This window comes from Saccostrea cucullata, unplaced genomic scaffold (genome assembly GCF_032062105.1).
Source record: "Saccostrea cucullata isolate Sc308-1 unplaced genomic scaffold, CSIRO_AGI_Scuc_v1 ctg1115, whole genome shotgun sequence".
NCBI classification, from domain to species: Eukaryota; Metazoa; Mollusca; class Bivalvia; order Ostreida; family Ostreidae; genus Saccostrea; species Saccostrea cuccullata.
This window is the reverse complement of record NW_026938166.1, coordinates 55,565-72,911: the sequence shown is the minus strand read 5'-3', so window position 1 is coordinate 72,911 and position 17,347 is coordinate 55,565. Positions and strand designations below refer to the sequence as shown.

At 33.8% G+C, this 17,347-nt stretch overlaps 1 protein-coding gene across 1 annotated transcript in view; it reads left to right on the top strand.

Moving 5' to 3' along the window:
- Positions 1 to 17,347, top strand: part of LOC134249540 (dynein heavy chain domain-containing protein 1-like) — a gene marked incomplete at its 3' end in the record, with an annotated part of 83,798 nt that overhangs the window by 10,891 nt on the left and 55,560 nt on the right. The window contains exons 16-37 of the mRNA XM_062731877.1: positions 362 to 442; positions 589 to 749; positions 1,234 to 1,420; positions 2,460 to 2,680; positions 3,335 to 3,485; positions 3,678 to 3,852; positions 4,165 to 4,383; positions 4,855 to 4,977; positions 5,181 to 5,315; positions 7,838 to 7,903; positions 8,490 to 8,591; positions 8,779 to 8,976; positions 9,276 to 9,446; positions 10,210 to 10,453; positions 10,963 to 11,001; positions 12,185 to 12,345; positions 12,614 to 12,748; positions 13,286 to 13,381; positions 13,803 to 13,934; positions 15,417 to 15,645; positions 15,792 to 15,965; positions 16,236 to 16,452. Coding sequence (XP_062587861.1) covers positions 362 to 442; positions 589 to 749; positions 1,234 to 1,420; positions 2,460 to 2,680; positions 3,335 to 3,485; positions 3,678 to 3,852; positions 4,165 to 4,383; positions 4,855 to 4,977; positions 5,181 to 5,315; positions 7,838 to 7,903; positions 8,490 to 8,591; positions 8,779 to 8,976; positions 9,276 to 9,446; positions 10,210 to 10,453; positions 10,963 to 11,001; positions 12,185 to 12,345; positions 12,614 to 12,748; positions 13,286 to 13,381; positions 13,803 to 13,934; positions 15,417 to 15,645; positions 15,792 to 15,965; positions 16,236 to 16,452 — 3,417 coding nt within the window. The remainder of the gene's footprint in view (positions 1 to 361; positions 443 to 588; positions 750 to 1,233; positions 1,421 to 2,459; positions 2,681 to 3,334; positions 3,486 to 3,677; positions 3,853 to 4,164; positions 4,384 to 4,854; positions 4,978 to 5,180; positions 5,316 to 7,837; positions 7,904 to 8,489; positions 8,592 to 8,778; positions 8,977 to 9,275; positions 9,447 to 10,209; positions 10,454 to 10,962; positions 11,002 to 12,184; positions 12,346 to 12,613; positions 12,749 to 13,285; positions 13,382 to 13,802; positions 13,935 to 15,416; positions 15,646 to 15,791; positions 15,966 to 16,235; positions 16,453 to 17,347) is intronic.

The following is a 17,347-nucleotide window of genomic DNA, read 5'->3' as shown; positions in this document are numbered from 1 at the left end:
ACCTATGATTGTTTAAATCTTAAAAAATAATATCCGTGGATTTGAGAGTTAGTACGCAACACAGGTGTGTAATTAGCTGAGCGGGTCTTCCGAAATTGACGAGTTGAAGATCGATCGATCTATTTCTCACCCGTATGAAGTAACTCAAGCTTAATGCTTTTATTTACATTTTACACCCTATTCCTTCATAGGCTTAAACAATTGTAAATAATATAATCACTGGGACATTGAAATAGTGAAAATTAGATTCGCGTAAATTTACTATACTAGTTTAGGTTCTGATTCGCGGAAAAAACATGACGCGGAAAAAACCTGATATACGGTAATTATAAAAACAATATACTTTTTTCTTTATAAATAGTTCAAAAGACTCTTTGCACCTCCAAAAGCTAAAGAAGGAGACAAGAGAATACAATCTTAGGAAGGCCAAGAGTGAAACAGGGTAAGAACAAATACGGAGATCAGGTTCATAATTAATAACTAGCTTGTTTTGCCAGAGGAACATTAACCTTTCTTTTTGTTTTACCCTATATATACCTGTACATCTATTTTCTGTTCTTACAAATGCATGTATCTGGTGTTTTCCAGTCGCCTTGGTAACTTTGTGAAGCTGGTAGATCAGCTGATAGTGGAGCACATGTTTCATGTCTGTAAAACACAGGTCATGACCTTCGTGGAGAAGGTGCTAAGCAACCAAGAGGAATCAAGAGAGGGGCTATTCAAAGCTAACTTGGTCTTCTCCAAACAAGGTAACACTGGCTTTAGTTCCATATTTTTTTTTTCTTCAAATTTCCCTGTTTATTTATTTTCTTACTTTAGTTTAATAAATGATCCATAAGATCAAGTAATCATTCAGCTTTTAATTTTGTTCATCTATGTTTACCTCAGCTTCTTTTAAATAAATTACCTTTCTTCAAATACAGAGTTTGAATCTTATGATTGATAAGGATGAATGTTAAGGGAATGGGAATTTATTAACACAGTTTGCTTGCAGTTTTTTTGAAAATGCATAATATTCTAGATTTCTTTAAAATTAGAATTAAGTTTGTTAGAATAATTATTTCTTTTTGATCATTGAGCTGTAATGCATGAAGCTTAAAAAGATAAAATTACAAGGACCAGTGTTCCTTGTATGTTTTTATTTCTCCAGCTTACACTTTAACTCATGATTGATTAAAACCTTTGTGTCCTGGTCATAACTTCTTGTCACAATATTAATATGTTCTTTTATAGAAGTACTGGGTATTTACCCATCTAAGGAGAGGTTTTCCAATGTTTTGATGAGTACTTTGAAAGGAATTCCATCAGTGCTGTGTTCTAAGGCCATTCCAATGGATGGCTCTGTGATTGATCCTGACAGTGAGGATACAGAAACTTCACCCCACAAATCAGAGGGGGCCAAATCTACAGCAGAACTCAGGTTAGTTACAGAAACCCCACCCACAAATCAGAGGGGGCCAAATCTACAGCAGAACTCAGGTAAGTTGCACAAACCTCACCCACAAATCAGAGGGGGCCAAATCTACAGCAGAACTCAGGTAAGTTACACAAACCTCACCCACAAATCAGAGGGGGCCAAATCTACAGCAGAACCTAAGTTACACCCACACAAATCAGAGGGGGCCAAATCTACAGCAGAACTCAGATAAGTTACAGAAACCCCACCCACAAATCAGAGGGGGCCAAATCTACAGCAGAACTCAGATAAGTTACAGAAACCCCACCCACAAATCAGAGGGGGCCAAATCTACAGCAGAACTCAGGTTAGTTACAGAAACCCCACCCACAAATCAGAGGGGGCCAAATCTACAGCAGAACTCAGGTTAGTTATAGAAACCTCACCCCACAAATCAGAGGGGGCCAAATCTACAGCCAAGATCAGGTACATAACAGAAACCTCACCCCACAAATCAGAGGGGGCTAAATCTACAGCAGAACTCAGATAAGTTACCCTTTACATCGTACAGGTAAGAGAGATCTCCTTGACATCTACCAGTGTTACCTATAACTGTCGAAGTTTTCCATAATATGGTTATTGCAAAGTGCCAGGGACAGGCAATATTGCTTTTTTATAAACATAATTTGTTTTATCCATCATCTCCATGAAGTTCTTGATACAATTACCAAGGAATGAAAAACAATCAGCTATAAGAGTAAATTAATAATAAGCATGTTTGCTATCAGTGTGTTTCACTGTATTATTCATAAAGTTTGAATAAACTACATGTAAAATGTGAGTGTTTTTATTTTAATTTATAAATTATGTCATGTACGTATATGAATGTAAACATAATGTGCTATTTACATGATTAAGTCAAATATGTACAATATGATGATTTGAAGGAAAAATAGTGAAAGAAATGCAAGAAATTCAATATTGAATTCCTATCAATGAATTATTAATCAGGAATGTAATTTTGTGTGTGTCATAAATAGTTCTATAATAATATTTTTTATAGTTGTAATATTCCTAGAGGTGGTAAAAGCACAGCTGCCACAACCCTCAGCTCTGTTAAACAAGAACAGCTGACCCCTCAGACCCTGGGGGAGGGGGACAAGCCCTCAAGTTCAGGAGAGACAACGGATGGAGACCCGGGAGAGGAGGAGTCCCAGGTCGGGGGCGTGTCTCGGTCAGTAGCGGGGGAGGAAATGATCCCCATCCCAGACATATACAGGCATGGTGAGGACAGCTGTTTGTCTGCATGTGTTTGGACTGAGAAATTTTGAAGATAACATTTTTAATTTTTTTTTTATCAAAGAATGAAATGAAAAAGTTGAGTTGTTGATCAGCAATTTAAAATTTTTTAGAATATTGAATGAGTAGTTTTCTTTTGAGGCCATATTTTGATTCTCTTAAAGAACAAAAGTAATTTAGTATTATTGTAACTGTGTTTTCCCACACAGAGATGAAAAACGCAGTTTGTTGTTTATAGTTAGGGTTCTTTAATTTGGACAAGATTTATAAGATAGATCAACCCTACAAAACATGTAAACATAATAAATATTTCATAACATTAACATAAGTATATATTTTATCATAAATTATTCCATTAGCGTAAAAATATATATTACACTGATACTTCTATGAACTTGCATAATATCTATTCATATTTCACAATTAAAGGGAAATAACTCTTATTTCTCCATATGCATAAAACTCGTGTAAATTTATGAAATTTACCAAAATATTCACAATTCTCGCAATAATTAAGTAATTATATTAATAAATACCAAGTTACCTTATTACATTATTTCTATGTGTAGATATACATGTAAAATATATTTGATTTTAAACCATTTTATGAGTGTTTACAGAAATATGTTATTTTAACAGCAACTGCCACAAAGGATGAAGATGAGCTAGGGGTCGCGACCCCTGACCTGGTAGTCCAGGGAGGGGATCGGTTAGTGGTGTATGGAGAGGGCTTCATGGGACAATACAGTCCATTGTCCAGGGCTAACTTAGAGGAAAAACTGGAAATGGAGTATGGAAATTTTTTTTTTGGCTTAATAGTCTCAGACTTTTTTCTGATGTTAAGATTCTCAACCATTCAACTTAAGGGAACAGCAGTTAAAAAGAATTCTGCTAAAAATTATACAATTTAGAATTTTATGCAATATACAGATTGAATAGCATTTGATAACTCTTTGTCTGACTGAGACTCCAAATTTTTCAGCACTGAATATAAGAATGCCTTGAAGCGGGAGGAAGAGATCCTGAATTGTGCCCTGGATGAGATAGATAATTACTGTGACATGAATAACTGGCTGGTGGACATTTATAAATTCTGCCTGAACTGGACAAGTGATTCTCCCAAAGAATACAGAGGGGCCCCAGCATTTACAATTGAGGTAAGACAAATTTCCTAAAAATTAATGACATTTTCCTTCAATATGGGATAACAGACAATATTTGTAAACCTTCTGTTTAATTTATTCGTTAGAAAGAGAAGGTGGGGGAACAAGAAGCTACTTATCTGATTGCTTTGCATGGATTATTATGCCACATGGTTAAAAGTACCCATAGTATATACAGCGTGCAATAAATATAAACAATATCATTTTGAATAATTCAGGGTATATGTTCCAAGTATATCTTTATTAAATCATTAAAGCCAGAAAAGGGAATGTTAATGATAAGCACTTGATATTTTTTATCAACAGCAAAGATTAATTGAGGTGCGACAATGGCAGGAAAAAGTCCGTAATTTTGACAAAAGCTTCACAACTGACAACGGGATTTTCTTTGTGGACTGTTCTAATATACATGACTATCTTATCCCACGCCTGTCACAAATCATCCATGATGTTCTCAAGTTTGTCTCTGATGAGGCACGAAAGTTAGCTACAGAATTCTGTGATGAGATGAAAGAGGTTCTGGAGGTTTGTACAGTAGATATCTTTAAAATATCCGTCATTGATATCTGTATTATATCTGTCATTGATATCTGTATAATATCTGTGTCATGGATATCTGTATAATATCTGTGTCATGGATATCTATATATATCTGTACCATGGATATCTGCATACATGTAATATCTTTGTCATGGATATTTGTATAATATCTGTGTCTTTGATATCCGATTAATATCTGTGTCATGGATATCTGCAAACCTCATATCTGAATATTTGATATCTGTATTGTATTTTTACTATTCATTTCTGAATTATATATACTTGACTGTAGACTGTAATTAAATATTTGGAAATATTATATACATATATATCTCCATAATGGATATCTATGAAATTTATCTATTTGATATAATCAACATTAATGTACTTGATATCTAAATGATTTATATAATTGATAGTTTGTATAATTACGAGTATCCATGTATTACTCTTCAGAATTTGAGGAAGAAAGATTCCAGTATGGCAGGCTTTGCTGTTTTTGCCAAAAATTATACGACCTACAAAAAGAATGGGCCTCAGTATCAACAGAGAGTTTCCTACATCAAGTCTTTATATGAGGTAAAAAAATCCCCAATTGTTATTCCTCTAAATGAAGTAGAAAAAAGGAAATCTCTACCCAACAGTGTATGTAATGATGACTGTAATTAAAAGGGGAGATGATTTTATGCATTTTTGATATATTATTGTGTCTGAATGTTAGTATACAGATAGAGACCTGTACATTATTTCCCTGATAAGACTGTTGTATTTTTTGTGTTCAGACGTCGGAGGAGGAGAAATTTGACGAGGACGTCCAGGCGGCCTGGGAGGCTTACCTTCTACAGCTTCAGGACGCCTCAGAGTTTGTCAACACACAGACGCCACTGATGACTCAGAAACTGGAGGACAAGTACCAGGTATCTCACAGATATCACACAAATATCACAAAATATCCCAAAGATATCACATATAACCCTCACACAGACACCACTGATGACTCAGAAACTGGAGAACAAATATCAGGTATCTCACAGATATCACACAAATATCACAAAATATCCCAAAGATATCACATATAACCCTCACACAGATGCCATTGATGACTCAGAAACTGGAGGACAAATACCAGGTATCTCATAGATATCACACAAATATCACAAAATATCCCATAGATATCACATATAACCCTCACACAGACACCACTGATGACTAAGAAACTAGAGGACAAATACCAGGTATCTCACAGATATCACACAAATATCACAAAATATCACACAGATATCACATATAACCCTCACACAGACACCACTGATGACTCAGAAACTGGAGAACAAATACCAGGTATCTCACAGATATCACACAAATATCACAAAATATCACACAGATATCACATATAACCCTCACACAGACACCACTGATGACTCAGAAACTGGAGGACAAATACCAGGTATCTCACAGATATCACACAAATATCACAAAATATCCCATAGATATCACATATTACCCTCACACAGACACCACTGATGACTCAGAAACTGGAGAACAAATATCAGGTATCTCACACACAAATATCACAAAATATCACACAGATATCACATATAACCCTCACACAGACACCACTGATGACTCAGAAACTGGAGAACAAATATCAGGTATCTCACAGATATCACACAAATATCACAAAATATCACACAGATATCACATATAACCTTCACACAGACACCACTGATGACTCAGAAACTGGAGAACAAATATCAGGTATCTCACAGATATCACACAAATATCACAAAATATCCCATAGATATCACATAAACCCTCACACAGATGCCATTGATGACTCAGAAACTGGAGGACAAATACATGGTATATCACAGATATCACACAAATATCACAAAATATCACACAGATATCACATATAACCCTCACACAGACACCACTGATGACTCAGAAACTGGAGAACAAATATCAGGTATCTCACAGATATCACACAAATATCACAAAATATCACACAGATATCACATATAACCCTCACACAGACACCACTGATGACTCAGAAACTGGAGAACAAATATCAGATATCTCACAGATATCACACAAATATCACAAAATATCCCATAGATATCACATATTACCCTCACACAGACACCACTGATGACTCAGAAACTGGAGAACAAATATCAGGTATCTCACAGATATCACACAAATATCACAAAATATCACACAGATATCACATATTACCCTCACACAGACACCACTGATGACTCAGAAACTGGAGAACAAATATCAGGTATCTCACAGATATCACACAAATATCACAAAATATCACACAGATATCACATATAACCTTCACACAGACACCACTGATGACTCAGAAACTGGAGAACAAATATCAGGTATCTCACAGATATCACACAAATATCACAAAATATCCCATAGATATCACATATAACCCTCACACAGATGCCATTGATGACTAAGAAACTGGAGGACAAATACCAGGTATCTCATAGATATCACACAAATATCACAAAGATATCACATAGATATCACACTTAACCCTCACTGATATTGTTTGAAACCCCAAAAAATGTATTTATCTAGTGCTTGTATATATATTATTTATGTACTGTGTACAATTATACCACCCCTCCCTATATTCCATTAAATATACTTCACTTTCTCCATAGTGATAAATTTATTCACCATTCCTCAGCTTTACCACTATAAGCTTTGCTTTGTTTTCAGTACTTCTAAAAGACAACAGCATTCACATTGTTTTTTTTTTTTGTTCTTATTCATAAATATTCAGTGTACTTTGAATGGGTAAACTAAAATTGCAAATAAATAATCAGTTTCCATGTGACACTTTGTTCACACTTAGTACTGTGAGAAAATGTGATGTTTAAAGAATTTAAGAGTTTATATTTCCCTTTAAATCTGCAATACAATGACTTAATGCTCACTTCTTAAACTTAAGACAAACCGAATTGGTGTTCTGGTAAATATGTATTTTTCAATTTTTTTTTTTTTAAAGTCTTTTTAATTGATTTATAGACAAGTTTAAAAAATTGTAAATGATATAAAGTTCTGATTTAATATGTACTTTTTTCACAAGATAAGTCATCAGTAAATTTGAACTGAATTACATTTCAGTAATTTTATTGTATAATTATTTATTGCATAGTGTTTTTTGGCCTTTACGCCTCTGAATTTTTTTTTGTTCTTCTGATCAATTGATTTTCTCAGAAATACATTTTATAAATTTCTCTTATCACTGTCTTCCTCTAAGTAATGTTACCTGGATTAACTCACTCTGTAGATACATATTGTACTTAACATCAAAGAACAAGCACCTTGTAGATCAATACCTATCTCTGCAGTTTGATTGATTGATTGATATCTTCTTCATATGCACTGACTATTCTCTCTTCACCTACAGCGTATGGCAAAAGCCAAAACCTTCAAGCAGAAACTAGAAGCACTTAAAAACCCCAGTCTCTATATGGTACACCCTGTGTGCTGTGTGTGCATCCTGTGTGCTATTTGTGCACTGTGCTGTTGGTGTTTTGAGTGTTGTGTGTGATGGAGTGTGTAACTTCTTTTTTAAGTGCAAAATTTATGGATGAAGGGAATTCTAACTTTTATTTTTCTGCAATATGTGACCACTCTGTCTTTGCAATATTAATGTTAGTTTGAATGCATGCATAATTATACATTTTCTTATAGTATCTGTAATGATTATGAATGTTTTGAAGTGGATAGTCAATTTTTTGTATTCTAAATGTAACTTTGATATTAACATCATCCAACATCAGCCATGATAAACAAATCATTTAACCATTACAGTAAGCCATTACTATATAACTTCTTAGAATTTATTTTACGTTTAACTTTTTTATTTATTGATGATAAGGAGACCCAACAATAGGCATGTTTTTTTTTTGCATTTCTTATTGTGAAAAATGTCTGCTTATAATTAAACAAAGACAAAGAACCGAACATCCATTGTATATACATATGGAGAAGGTGTCCTTTATGACATTTTCTGCTACGTATTTTTTGTTTATACATTCATTGACTGGTACTTACAGAAACTAGAGAAGGAGGCCCTGGAACTAGCAGAGATGGCCACCACTAAACAGTTCCTAGATCCCACACAGAATCCAACTAAAATTCTCATTGAGATGCGGAGGGTGAGTTTTCTTACTAGTTTTAAAATTCTTTTATTAAATTATCTCTTCTTGGCCATAAGTAAAAAGAGAAGAAAATAAAAATTAACTTTAGAGAGCAGAACATTTTTTTTGGATGGAAATTTCAAATATGTTTGTTTTAAACTTGAGTAATGTTTAATATAAATTTTTCTTTATGACATGTGTACAGATTCGGGACAGATTTTACGAGGTGGAGCGCGGTCTACAGGACGCCAGTAAATGGCGGGAAGCTATCTGTGGGGAGCCCTACGATCTGGAGTTTCTGAGTGAGATCAGCACTAAGATGGACGTCAGACAGGAACTGTGGAAATACGTAGAGGTCTCCATGCATGCCATCAAAGACTGTAAAATCATGCTCTTTAAGAAGGTAGATTATTTATAGTCCAAACTGGAATAAGGAAACTAAATCCTGCTTTTATTTGACTCTACCACTTGACAGTCATTAATGACAATTTAAACCAGAATTTTTTTTTTTATCAAAATTGAAAAATATCAGAATTATGAATGTCATGGATAAATTATATGAAACTTCCTGTTTTTGTTCAGATGAACATTAAATTGTATGATATTCCATGTTTTTGTTCAGATGAACATTTAATCATATGAGATTCACTGTTTTTCTTCAGATGAACATTAAATTGTATGATAATCACTGTTTTTGTTCAGATGAACATTCGTAAGGTGTTGGAGAAGGTGATTGAGTGGCAGGCGGCGGCCGGTCAGTTAAAGCCGTACCTCCCCCCGGGGGACCAGGTCCTGAGCTACTGGTTCACCTGTCTGGGAGAGTTCAAAAAAGATCTCCCAATCCTCCACAAACTGGCCAATGATGCCCTAAAGGTAAAGGTCTCAGCTCATCTCAGAAACAATCATTATGTCTGATTATAAAACACTATCAAGAAATTAAACATTCTGTTACTTAAGGTCTTCAATCCCTAATAGGAAGAAATTCAATGAAATTGAAAACATTACAGATATGTAGTCATCGAATACTTAGTTTATTTAGACACACTTCCCATTTATTACTATAAGTATGTTTAATGGGATGTGTCCTAATTCATGACCTTGAATTTTGGTAAGAGTTATCTCCCCTTTTTTAATTAATAATAAAAAAAAAATCAATAAAAAAAAATTTAGCTGGTAAAAAAAATTGTTTTCAATTATCCTTCTATTTTTAATCTTTCAATGCATCTTTCCACCACAGGATTTATTGATATTTAAATTATTTGAATTTTTATTTTGAAAAAACGCTTTTCCCCATAGACTTCAATGCAATCTTTGTTAATTAACTACTGCTTAATTAATGAACTTTTTGAAAATTTCTCGTGGGCAATCCTTTTCCACTATAAAATGCTTTAATATAATATCAGAATATTGTGTACTTGACGGGCATTTAAGAGTAGAGAATTTGGTCCCATTAGGGATTGAAATCCTTAAAGATTTTGCCGTATTTTATATTGGCTCAAAATGTCAATATTTTTACAGAGTCTTAAATGATCTTTACTGCATCACAAATTATGAAATTAATCTCTGTGTAGTGTGTATATGATATGAGTGAACTTTATTATAATCCTGAGTGAGACAGCAAATGATTTTTCTTTAGGAACGGCACTGGAAGGCAATATTTGTTGGAATGAATGAACCCTATGACCCTAATCGTCAGTTTACAGTATCTGACCTTTTGGCCTATGACCTTGAGCAGCACAGCGAGCTGATCCATCAGGTGTATCTCGGAGCCATCGCTGAGTACGATCTCGAGCTCCGAATTAATCAGATCAGCAAGTTCTGGGAGGAACAAGAGTTTAAACTGGCCAAGCACATACCGGACAGTGTCATCACCAGCAAAGGTTAGCAGCGCCCTCACTTCTTACAAAGGGAGATAACTACTCCCCTCAGATAAGAATTATAGATTCTTCTACTGTTAATAATGCTTAAATCATAATCTGCTAATTATAAAAAAGTTATGTATAATTATAGCAAGACTAATTTACTCATATATCTTATTTTCCTAGCTGCTTATAATTAAGATGAGATAGATATTTCTTGTGATTAATACCCAATATGCATGCAGAATAAAATTTTTATGATTACAATATAAATTCAATACTTTTAGACTTGAATGCCTATCATGCTATGCATTAATAGCATTATATCTCAAATCTCTGAATTTACTAAACAAGAATTATGAATATATAGCATTAACAATCAATGTATGATATATGACTAGCATTGCAATTTAGCATGAAGATATTTCAAGTTTTAATCAACCATAGCTTGCTATCTCCAATTTCTTAAGTCATATAGAAGCTATCTTATTAACATCCTATGAAATATGTAAATGTATCATTTCATGCAGAACAAGTGGAGAAGCATATGCTTCAGGAAGCAGAGAATGGTAATCACTCATGCGTGTCAGATTCAGTTGTGTGGAAATCCCTTTATAACCTTTAACCTATATTGAGCTGATTTTAAAGAATTAATCAATCCTCTTTGCTTAAACAGTGTGTGAACTAATGATTTTTTTCCCTCTTCAATATACAGGTTTCAGTTAACCCCTCATTGCCATACAATACAATACAGAGCATCATTTTTATTGTATTACCATGTATACTCATTGATTGACTTTTTGTTGTTTATTTTTTAAATCATGATTAACTTTTTCAAGCCATTTCTAAACTAGACACAAATTTTAATGGTTTGACATTTTTCTAAAAATATTCACCTAACTTTTACGTAACTTCTAGATCTCCTTAGGAGTGAGTCTCTTATAAGTTGCTTAACCTGCATTTGTGTACTGCGATTTTTCAGGGTCATCACCAATGTGAAGGTCATTTTTGTAATGTGACCTAATTAGTAAATTACTTGTCAATAGAGCCCTGTCTTAATTTTGCACCTGTGCAACTTATCAGTAGAATAAAAAGAATTACCATTTGATTATAAAATGAAGTAAAGCTGGATCTTATGGATTATAAGGTTTTCTGTATTATCTCCACTTTCAAAGATCATTTTTGATTTTCAGGCTTGGATTTGCATGAGGACATGCAAGAAAATTCATTTGAAGATATTTTCTTTGATGTTAACAATTGTTCTCGTAAGGTTCAGCCTGTTGGATGTTTAAGCTTTGTTCATATTTGAAATTTTGCTTTAATTTATTTTTCTTAGCAGACTTTGTGCTTTTTTTCTGCATTTATATGATTTTTTTTATTCCACACAAATTTTTTTCCCTTTGTTTTATAATTTGAATTTCCCCAATTTTGTAAGTTTAATTTTCAGCCTTTAGAGTTTGAATATTGAAAAAAATTCTTTGTTTAAAATTTTCAGTCTTTAGGGAGGTGGATATATTGTAAATTTATTTTTTAAATGAAAATTTTCTTTGAAATAAAATGAAAGTTTTTTTTAAGAAACTAAAGTAAGTTGTCTGTTTATGGTGAACGTCTTAAAAACAAACTTCTATTTATTTTATCTACCTTATACCTCAATTGTCTTTATACATGTAAATGCTATTTAAAATATATAGAAACAGAAAAATTGGGTCCCTCATATCATGCATATATTTAAGCCTAGCTATCTATTCATAGAACCACCAAAGAGGTCGAACAGTCCTCGCCGTCGAACCAAACTAGAAAAATACCGTCAGGAACGAGCGGCAGCTCAGACCGGGCCTTCCCAAGGACTTGACGTCACGCAGGACGATTTCTTCATCCTTATAGAAGTAGATGAACTCAAATATCAGCTGGAGGTATACAATGATAACTAGCGTTTCTTGGCTCTTTGACATTATTTTGCAATCAAGATGTAAAATGAAATTATATCAAATGTCTACATTAAGAGAATTGCTCGGAATTTTTAAAAAGAAAAACTTTGCAAAACAGAAGATAAGTGCTTTGTAAGTTTTTGTGTTCAACGTCATTTTCAAAGTGAATCACAAAGTATAATGAATGAATACTACAAGTTATTTCCACCTCTATAGTATCATTTGATGTACTGAATAATTATTATGATTGCAGGATTCTCGTATCAATATCTGTTCTATGCTGCAATCACCATATCTGGGAGATATGAGACAGGAAGTGGAATTCTGGGATAGTGCTCTCCAGCAGGTGGAGGAAATAACAGAGCTATGGTTTCAATGTCAGAAAAAGGTACTTCTTTGAATAAACTTGGACTATTATTCATGCTAACCTATGATGAAAAAGAGGAAGATTCAGACACAATTTAAAATGATTTGTTGTTCCCACTATGATGGCAGTGGTGACCAAAAGTTTCAAGGATTTTAGTACAAAATGATGCTGATTTCAAATTTTACTGATAATGAAAGAAGTGAAATGTTTTTTAATTCTGATTATAAAATCTCCCTTTTTTGTGGCAGGGATGTCCACAAAATTTATCATACCTTAGATCTGCCATTGTTAGATGTCCCTAAGGCTTGAAATTCATCTAAACTGTATGAAACTTTTTTCCTAGTAGTTCTTAAATTGTCGCTGTATATTTCAAAAGTTCGATATGGCTATTGTTTGGGATTTTTTTTCCTTTGCATAACTTCAAAATCAAGATTTGGTCATTGTAATGGTATAGACAATGAATTTAGTATATGTTGATAATCCCCTATGTAAAGTAGGATAAGAAAAGATACTTCTGTTTCTTCTTTCTGAAATTACTTTATCTGATTGTTGTTTCAGTGGCTGTACCTTCTCAAAATATTTGAGCGACCAGAAATGTACAAGAAATTTAATGGACCAGCCTTTAAATTTGAAAATGTGCATACAAAATTTAAAGTAAGTATGCAAGCTTTTATTTCATGTGGTGAATACTTTTTGCAAAGAATAACTTAATGATTGCATGCCTCCCTATATTAACCCCCCCCCCCCCACACACACACACACACAAAAAATCCATTGATTTATAAATTAAGGGTGTGGATGAGGTGTGTCTTAAAGACAACACATTTCTATTAGTTCTTTAATTTTTTGCAGCCATTAATGAACCTTGTTCCTAAACGTAGTATTTTCATGACTTTGACAATGTTAAGCAGTCAAATTAGTACTATCAGTTCTTTGATTTTCACATTTTGCAGGACTTGATAATGTTGAGAGTTGTGACTTTTTTGTGTACAATAAAATTCAGTCAAATTAAGTTATTAGTACTAATATTTCCAGTGAAGTGTAATTATTTCTTTCTTCCTTTGTTTTTCTGCAGGACTGGATGAGGGTTGTATCCAATAATTCCAAAGTTATAACTGTTGTGGGCAGAAAGAGGGGAGAGAAGGGATTCCGTCTACTCCAGGGGGATTACCTCATCAACATGTTCCTAGAGCTCAATCAGAAACAGGTCTGTCTATTTAAACTGGGATGTATTCAGTTTTGTTTGTGTGGAGTAGAGAATAAAATGTAACGGGAACCAGTTTGTCTATGGACGTAAAGTGTACTCGATCTGTCCCAAAGTATATATATATAAATGATAAACTTGATCTTAAACTTTACTTAGTAATACTAAGGAACAGACTAAGCCCACAAACTATTTAATCGTATAATGACTGGTCCTGTTTGTTTTATTCAACCCAGGTTCTGAGATTCCTAGATAATATGATCAACACCTTGAAATAAGAAGAAAGTTTAAATTTTTAACAGTTAATTTATTATGGTGATAACTGAATAATTTGTAGTTGACAATAAATAACGAATAAGTTTCCAAAATAATCTCAAAATGTAAATAAAAAAAAATTGAGGTAGAAAAATAAATTAATAACTGAATAAATAATAACAAAGTAAATAATTTGATAACAAAAATATAATGGAGGAAAAATGAGTGTGATGCCCTTCTACCAAAATAGATGGGAGTGAGCTTCCATACACCTAAGAGATTTTATGATTCCATACAACACCCTAAAAATTATAGTGAGACTCTATGCAAGTAGACTGAAAATTTCCTAAAGCCCTATTTATTACACAAGGGACAAGGCAATTTAGTTATTATAAATAACACTATAAAGGCCTAGGGATATCTAATTCATCCTTGAACCAATGTGACTCTAGAGCTAAGGACCTTATTACATTTTACAGAATTTAGACAGTGTCCTAAACAAAAAAAAAAAATAAGACTGCACGAGCAGTCCGTTAAACCCTAAGAGCTAAGAAGAGTAAGCTTGAACCTGTGGGTTCTTTAGCCTAGAGTGACTTGAAAATGCCGCTGTTACCGTTTATATATAAACTCTGACCAATAAAAATCATTCTAACTAAGTAGCTTTGAAATAGTAATGTGAATATCTAAAATGATTTCTGATATGTTCAAGTACTATCTGTCAACCAATGAAAAGTCAGGATACAAAATAAGTTTGGAATGACAGCCAATATGGAGGTAAATTTAACCTGAGCACATGTGTAAACAAATAAAGTTACAAAGTTACAAATACAGGACTTTTAACATCAGCTTTGTATCGTGTTAAAAGGTATTTAAATGCACTAAATATTCTGTGTATGACAAATTAAATGTACCGTAAAAAAACCAAAACCGTCACAATAGAAAGGTTACAGTAAATCAGATTTGATTGATAAAAGCTTATTCATGTCTGATTTTGTGTGATACATAAAGGTAAAAAAAAGTTGGTCTGATTTTAATATAATCATTGTTTCACAAAAATAAAAACATTTCAAATGTAAGTGAAATACAGTAGTCAATTGCATCCTTGGTTTAGAACTATTCTTGAGAAATGTGAGCAATCCAAAAGCGTCACTTTGGATGATCCTTAAAGAATTATAAGTCTGCTGGGCTGGGCTAAGTGCTGATCAGTATTTTGTTTTTTTATGTTTTAAGGAAGAGATCCTGAAGTTCCTGAGAACACTGTTGGAGAACTGCCGGATGGAATTCCCACGTCTGTATTTCCTCAGCGACGAGGACCTGGTTGTACTGTTGGGAATTTCCCGCAATCCCAAGGCTCTTCTACCGTTTGCTAAGATGTGTTTCCCTGGAATTGAAACGTTGAACTTTGCCCTCCCTGACGGTATCTCCAGTATGAACTCTGCCCTGGATTTTGCTTTGAATGGTATGTGTACAATTTTGTTTTAAAATAGTGTACCCTCTCTAGTGTTGAATGATTATATAATTACATGTACTCAATATAAATATAATGTATTTTCATTGTCTAGGATCAATACACTGCAATGATTTTATTTTACAATACTTTTATAGCTGACAAGCTCCAGGTGACCAGCTTGAAGGGAATTCTGGGAGAGGAAATGGAACTTGTGGTGCGTGTTCAGGCCTTTCCTAAGGCATCTAAATGGCTGAAGGCCCTGGAGAACGTGATGAAGAACACCACCGCCATGATAATGCAGGCCTGTGTACAAACCCGCATGGAGGAGGGTAAGGGGCTGTAACTGGGAGGGGGTCAATCCAGAAATTTATTGGAAACATATAGATAAATCAGTTTTCCAAATCAATAAAAGATATCCTTATATTGTATGGATATCTGTAAAAAGGCATATCAAGTATCACTATCCATGCAGTAAGTTTTTCCCTAAATTTCAATGAGAGAAAAGAAATCTTTCTATATAATAGGTACGTAAATCTTGTGCCTTTTTAAAAAAATATTTTTTTAGAACTAAGTTTTTGAATCAGAATTAAATGTTACAGGTTCCCGCCAGCCAATACACATTCTGGAGGAGCTGTCCAAGCTAGACCAGGATATCCCCTCACACCAGGATCTGACCAAAGAGATCCATCACACTTTCCGACACTGGCTGTTACGATTCCCCGTCCAGTGTGTACTGGTAACAGAAGCCATACTGTGGGAACGAAGTGTCAACAAAGCTCTAGAGAGAGGCACATTAGATGATATCAAGGCAATCAGGTTAGAATTAGGTCAAGGTCATCATGTCTTACTGAGGTCATTGTCAATTTAACAGGTCTCACTAAGTCTCACTAAGTTAACAGGTCTCACTAATCACAGACTCATTTTTGGGTGAAATTGTAGATGCCAAAGCATATTTAAAGCTATCAGTTAATTCATACCAAACTGAGTCTCATAATTTAATATGTCAAGACTTTACCCTTTTCATGCTTCTTTCATACATTTTTATGTCTCCCCTTCTGAAGGGGAGACATATTGTTTTTGTCGATTTTCTTATTCTTCTTATTCTTCTTATTCTTATTCTTCTTCTTATTATTATTCTTCTTCATCCAAATTTTGTCCAGGCCGTAACTTGAAAACCCTTTGACCTGAAGACTTCATACTTGGAACTTAGATAGATGACCTTGAGGCGGAGTGTCCGGCTCCAAAATATTTGACCTTGGTCTATATATAAGGTCAAGGTCAAACTTTTACATTAAAATAGAGTTTTGGTAATAGCTTGAGTACCCTTTAATATTAGGACTTCAAACTTGAAATATAGAAAGAAGACATTAAATACAAGATGTAGTGCACCTAAACTTTGACCTTGACCCCTTTCTATGTTCAAGGTCAAATAGAGAAAAAACATGATTTTAACATAACTTTAGATACCTTAGACATTTAGACTTCAAACTTGGAATATGCAGAAGACACATAGGAGAAGGGTGTATGTGATCAAAATTTTTGACCTTGATCCAATGTTTATTGGGTCAAGGTCAAACTTTCACAACAAAATAGAGTTTAGGCCATAGCTTGAATACCATTTGATATTAGGACTTCAAACTTAAAACATAGAAGGGAGACATTAAATACATGATGCTGTGCACAAGAACTTTGACCTTGAACCTTTTTTTTT